The sequence below is a fragment of the Pecten maximus genome, chromosome 7, assembly GCF_902652985.1.
Source record: "Pecten maximus chromosome 7, xPecMax1.1, whole genome shotgun sequence".
NCBI classification, from domain to species: domain Eukaryota; kingdom Metazoa; phylum Mollusca; class Bivalvia; order Pectinida; family Pectinidae; genus Pecten; species Pecten maximus.
Window position 1 is genome coordinate 23,230,827 of NC_047021.1, and position 6,991 is coordinate 23,237,817.

Here is a 6,991-nt window from a genome sequence, read left to right on the forward strand (position 1 = left end):
CAGGTTTTATTTTCTATTTATTAATCCTATACTGGTAAAACTGAGTGGATTACAGGTTTCATTATCTATTTATTAATCCTATACTGGTAAAACTGAGTGGATTACATGTTTCATTATCTATTTATTAATCCTATACTGGTAAAACTGAGTGGATTACAGGTTTCAGTATCTATTTATTAATCCTATACTGGTAAAACTGAGTGGATTACAGGTTTCAGTATCTATTTATTAATCCTATACTTGTAAAACTGAGTGGATTACAGGTTTCATTATCTATTTATTAATCCTATACTGGTAAAACTGAGTGGATTACAGGTTTTATTATCTATTTATTAATCCTATACTGGTAAAACTGAGTGGATTATTGGTTTCATTATCTATTTATTAATCCCATACTGATAAAACTGAGTGGATTACAGGTTTCATTATCTATTTATTATTCCTATACTGGTAAAACTGAGGGAATTATAGGTTTCCTCTTTGTCCGTCTTATACGAAAGATTGTCAGAGCTCTAGCGCTTCACTCCTTTATGGATTTTGATCAAACTTCACACAATGATAAAGAACCATAATATCACAGACAAGTTAGAGTTTCAGGGTTTTTGGATCAAGGTCAATGTTACTAAATTAAGCTGGCCGGTAGGAGACGTGTATTGTTTTAGTAATATCCAGTAAGTTTTTTTTATTTTCCAAGTGACATTTAAATAACTTACATCACATCAGCAGTATTGAAACAGTAAAACCGTGCCCCTTACTATATCTCACAGAGAGGACGTCAGGCAACTTGTATGGCACAAAAGTCTACTTTGAATGTCTATTACAAGTTCATATCGATAGAGATACGTTAATACAGTTAACATAAAGTAACAAATCATTATATACTGACTATGTGTCCACTAACTCAATGTAACATTTCCGACATTTGACTTATTTCGGAACTTGTTTTAAATGTTTAAATTAAAATAATCGATTTATCTGATAAATGTTATTTACGAAACCGTATAAAACTTCCCTGTGTAATGTAACGAAGTACACAAAAAAGTTTATTGTAACAATTCAATCCGATATGTATATTACATATTACAAAATCATAATTTGTCAGTGAGGTTAGTTTTCTATCTCGACATCATATAACTATGGATACACACGTCATCATTCCGGATATTTGAGACATAACGTTCAAATACGATGAAAATTGTACGTTGGTAATTATACTTGCCACAAATGACATTAACCTCAAATTAAACACTTTTTCTTTTCAAATAAAACAATACATCCAACAATTAAACCAATGGTCACTGTATACATTGTCCTTTATTTTCAACATAAACGTGTTCTCTGATGAAAGCAACAAAACAACAGCATGTGTAAATAGCAACTGTTCTAAAACGATCTGCGGGTAATATATCCGGGCCCATACTCCATGTATTGCTCTCTGGTAATAAACATTTGACCGTAATTTGACAGAGACCCAAGGATTGAACCACCAATCCACACGGAATACTTTCTCTCCGGCGGTGCGCTCACCATCAGCTTCATATTACTCGGTCCTTTGGCTCTTATTTCCTTTGTAATTCGGTCGGCGAAACCTTTTAATACAAGGAAATACCATCATCAGTACGCCTGTCGTTTGGGAATGCATTACATTTCAGAAAAAATATAACGTTTGGTGTCGAGTTTTCAGATATCTATAGCTTTCAATAGTTTTCACTTTTTTACATTTTATCATATAGGTAATGCAGCACCTTTCCGGCGCCATCATCGAGTATGTCCATGCTGTAAACAGTCATTTGTACTCACCAGGTGGCATAGTGGAGCCTCCGGAGAGGATTACGTTGACGAACATGTCACGGCGAATATCGGTCTCACATTGCATGACAGAATCGTAGAGAATTGTATGACATCCCGCAAAGTCCATACCTGAAGGAATAGAAAATAGTATGACACTCCGCCAATTCCACGCCTGGAAGAATAGAATATAGTATGACATTCCGCCAAGTCCATACCTGAAATGACGGAAAATGGTACGACACGCCCCCAAATACATACTGAAAGAACAGAAAATAGTATGACACCCAGCAGACCATACTTCAAAGAATAGAATCTAACAGTGATGCATGGAAAAGTGCCTCAGGGCACCGGAACCTCTCGTTACCGACAGTAACCAACTGCCTAATGACATACCAAGCAGTGATGGCTGGAAAAGTGCCTCAGGGCACTGGAACCTCTCGTTACCGACAGTAACCACCTGACCATCAGGAAGTTCGTATGATTTCTCTTTTGCTGACAATTTTACTGCAAACTCCTTTTGATAGTCCAACGCAACATAACACATCTCCTCCTTTATTTCTCGGACCATCTCCTGTTCAGCTGTAATGCCATAAAAGGACGTTATGAATGAAAGACGATATGAAATATTGTAATTAGTATTTAGATTCCATAGAAATTTCAACATGAAACAATGGTAAATTGTTTATTCGGAACACAGAAAGTACTACACCTGAAGTTGTGAAACTGTATCCGCTGTCTTGAAGGATGGTTTTGAGGTAGGCGGTGAGGTCACGACCTGCCAGGTCCACACGTTTGATGGCGTGAGGGATGCTGTGACCCTCGTAGATAGGTACCACGTGGGACACACCATCCCCGGAATCAAACACGACCCCTGTGGTACGTCCGGAGGCGTACAGGGAAAGTACCGAGTCCATCGCCACATACAGTCCAGGAGTGTCGAAAACCTCGAATAATAACTACGAAAACGAGTAGATGTTGATGAAGTACAAGGAAATGTAGCGCAGATTACTTCTATCCTTTGTAGAATATATAAAAACAACACAACATTATATGAACAGGAGAGAATACCAATACCGACATACTAACGAAAGAAAAAAAAACGGAAATAGAGAAATGTATGAAGTAGACAGAACGTATGGGGGTAAAATCAGGTAATGATGATAACTTCCGATTAGATACATGCTTACAATATATACTGTTTGTAAGATTCTATAAAAGACAAAAAGTCCAACCGAGGAGCGAATGTTTAAAACCATAAACAAGCGTTAAACAGGTCATTATTGTTTCCATCCGTGGACCCATCTTATCAAAATCATGAAGCGCAGTGTAGTTAACAGAACGGCAGATCAGGATATGATATTATTCAGATTACCGATCAGTAGATACATAGTACATGTATATCATATGACTTTTAACCAAATCATCAATGAAAAAGAAGGAGACTTTGCACAAGAAACATGAATTTGTGTTTTCGTATATTAACGGTTTTTTTACTCAGCCTAACGTACCTGAGCCATTTTTTCTGTGTTGGCCTTAGGATTCAATGGGGGCTTTGTCAGAAGGATAGGACGTTCTTTGGGAGCTACATGGAGCTCATTGTAGAAGGTGTGGTGCAAGATCTTCTCCACGTCGTCCCAGTTAGTGACGATGCCGTGTTCTATTGGGTACTCAAGGGCGAGGACCTCGCGTTTTTTCTGAGCCTCATTCCCTATATAGCATTCACTGACCCCCAAGCCTGGCATATTCACCTCCTACAAAGTTAATTATGGAATATCAATTTCAATCCAATACTACTTCTAAAAATTATTGTCATATAAAATATATAAATATTAATTATTTGAAGACAGCATTTCATATTGATTTCACTTACACTGTTATGAAATCTCCCGGTTATGGTCGGGAATACCACGCGCGGTTCGTCTTCCCCGGCTAATCCCGCCTTACACACACCACTCCCGCAGTCAAGCACTATTACATCGTAATCGTCAGACATTTTCTGTCTTAAAATCTTGATGTATTCTAGGAAGTAATAGAAAAGTATCAAAATATTTATAGTTACTAGAGAGTTGAAGGTAGATGTATTATTGATCATGAACAAGCTATAGAAACAAGGGAGATCACCAAATCACGGACTACATGTCTTTACTACAATGTTGATAAGCCCGAGTTTCTTCTGGCCCTGACACCATACATGTGCCAGGGTCAAAGAAAATTTCCGGTTACAATGTTGATGTGCATCGTCTTATGCATAATTGGATAGGAGAGCGTATTTGTGATAATCACAATACATAACTTCCTAGCTGAGGACTGCATCATTCGTCAACTAAACACTCCTGAGGACAAGTGATATGTATCTACCATTGACAAACCGATTTTAGACAGATCACACGAGTAACGACAATGGGACTACCCGATTAATTCATTAGATTCTAGATTTATAAACGTACACGTACCTACGGAAGGACGTCGTCAGCAATGAAGATCCAATGGAATATGGTGTTGGTACCCACATTGGCCTCATTTTCGTTCCTCGACCATTGTAGGGTACCCAGGACAGGTTCGTGGCATCTTACATCATGTCGCTTCTCGGACAACGACTAGGCCTAGACATTTCTATTCTCTTTGGGTTCTAATATCACTATTGTAAGACTATATTATGTCCATATGTAACCATTACTCTTTACAGAAACGACGAAAATGTGTCAACATTAAACTTAAACCAAGCTTTCAACTGTGATTCTATATCAACACATTGGCATACACATAACCGGAACAATAATATACAGGGTCAGAACTATAGACCTGTAATACACTTGTGCCACTCCCTACCGGTTCGATAATCTAAATATAGTTAAAGGTACACCGCAAATATATACACACTCTTCGTACGTTATTGCTTTACTGATATTAACGAACGCCGATACTCGATACCAGAAGGTGAAATGATCAAACAAAATCCAAAGATTCCTGGTTTGCAACAATCTAATTAAAATCTAGATGGTCATTCTCACTACGTTACATGAACGTTCATGTAACGTATAGTGAGAATGACCATCTAGATTTTAATTAGATTGGGTTTACAATGGCCTGTTTTGCTCGGCGGCAATTCATCAGCATATCTTTTTAAAGAAACTGTCTCCCCTACTAGTAGACATGTGTTTCTTTTCATTTTCACTTTCAGATGAATATATTACGGACTTCTTTTGGACCGAATTAATCTGTCGTCATATCATTCGCATGGGGTATTCGACTACCCTGTTTGAACATCCTATTATTTTGATAGTAGCACTCCATGCTTCCGTTATTAATAAGTCTGTATCAAGGATGCGTTCCAAATAACACCATTTCCGTGACAAATCTTCGAGAGATGCTGGTTGATAAAGATTTTCACAGTTGCCGTAATGATTTTTGGGGAAAATTCAATTTCTTTGAGAAATATAAAAATTACCATGAATATACTTTGTGGCTTCGCTGTCACTGTCCCACTTTTATTTAGAAAAAAATACATTAGTTGGGTTTTAGTTTCATGGCCGGTCTCCTTGAAAATGTATAAGGTAATATTCCCTTTGAATTCATAATCTGGACAATGATTGTCAAGTACATAACAAACATAACTAAGTCTGGCCTGATGAATATTGAATGCTTTCTCCTACTATATACTGAATAAAGTCATGTTTAGCTGATTTCATTTATGACTTAATTTCATAAACACAGTAAACCCCCGAAAAAAATAATGTTCTGTTCAAAGCAAGTTATAATAATTGAGTTTAATCAGGCTATTTAAAAACAATAAACATAAAGCTATGTGAAAATTTCATTATCAACGTAAAATACAAAACATCTGTATAAGCAGTAGGAATCATTAAGTAAACATACATCCATTGGTTCATTTGTATCATGACATCATAGAAGATATGTTTGTTTATATATAATGTGTCCAGGCAGGTTTGTCTCATATAGCACGAGGCTAGCATCCCTTTAAAGGAAACACTATCCACGCTGTCCCGTAATGGACTGTACAGACATACGAAGTTAATTCCATATACGGTATGTTGTAGTATACACCCGGCCTAGACCGGCTACACACACGGATCATCGTCCTAAATACTGACTATGGTCTAGATCTCTAACGTACTAAAATGTGACTTCCAATACCTTGATAAATCCCGTGCATAACAAAAATTGACCAACACTCTTAAAGCTTTTCAACAAATAATTAATAAATAAAAAAAACAGAAATAGAAGGCGGTTTACATTTATTTTAATGTTTTAAAATAATGTACACTAAGTAAGTAAATCTGTTTATGTTCGATATACAGAGTGATCACGTCTAATTCTCGGACTTTACTCGATATTTCTTACCTGATACGGTCTCGTTTTATTTAATTGTTCCAGGTAAATCAATTAATTTCATTTCTACAGATTCTCTACTCTCATTATCAAATGAATTACAATTACAAGGAATAGTTGTACACTACACAAAACTCTCTTTACAATATGAAATAGAAATATGATCCAGGTTTTATTGAAAGTGAATTACACCGGTCGTTAATATCACCTGACCCTTCCAGACCGACCCATGAAACAGTACTCGGACTCAAATACTTTTGGAAATAAATCTGATTGTTTAACCAATTAGTTTTTTTTATGATTTGATGTCTGGCATAGCAAAACACAGCATCATTATCTAAGGATTGTTCCTCATTTTGACTGCGTATACGTATACCGTATACGCAGTCAAAATGAGGTACAATCCTTATATTTACATCAAACAAATCGTTTAAATACAGTACGAAGAAAATAAAATCCAGGGTATGTTGCGACGTTGGTAACTACGGCAGCCGTGGTTGCTAAGATGATATAGTTCAAGTGACTCTACGTAAAAACACCAGTATTATTAACAAAATTAAAAGAAACAACTCAACTTTTTTTGTTAAATAGATCTACCTTTTAAGGTTTTTAATTTATTGATATATTCACAATCCAGAATTTCCGTCTCAGAATAACTATGGTTTTCAAACACAGCAGTGACGTGGTCAAATGTTCTCCAAGAACTGTTTAAAGCCATTTATTGTTAGCTTACCTCGTGAAGAAGTTAAATATGATCCCATTTCCGCAATATTCGGTTTAGTTTTTGACAAAATACTCATGTAGCTTTTTGTGCAGAGATAATCGAATAACGGGAAAATTCTAAAATATT

At 36.2% G+C, this 6,991-nt stretch overlaps 1 protein-coding gene and 1 pseudogene across 1 annotated transcript; both read right to left on the minus strand.

Moving 5' to 3' along the window:
• Positions 1-1,289: 1,289 nt before the first annotated feature.
• LOC117330287 overlaps positions 1,290-6,991 on the minus strand; it is a 29,117-nt pseudogene continuing 23,415 nt past the window's right edge.
• On the minus strand, positions 2,712-4,565 carry LOC117330282 (actin-1-like). The gene is made up of 4 exons (XM_033888462.1): positions 4,245-4,565; positions 3,662-3,810; positions 3,300-3,542; positions 2,712-2,807 (listed from the first exon to the last, which is right to left on the minus strand). Exons 2-4 carry the CDS (start codon positions 3,782-3,784, stop codon positions 2,748-2,750), a joined length of 426 nt encoding a protein of 141 aa, XP_033744353.1. The 5' UTR covers positions 3,785-3,810; positions 4,245-4,565; the 3' UTR covers positions 2,712-2,747.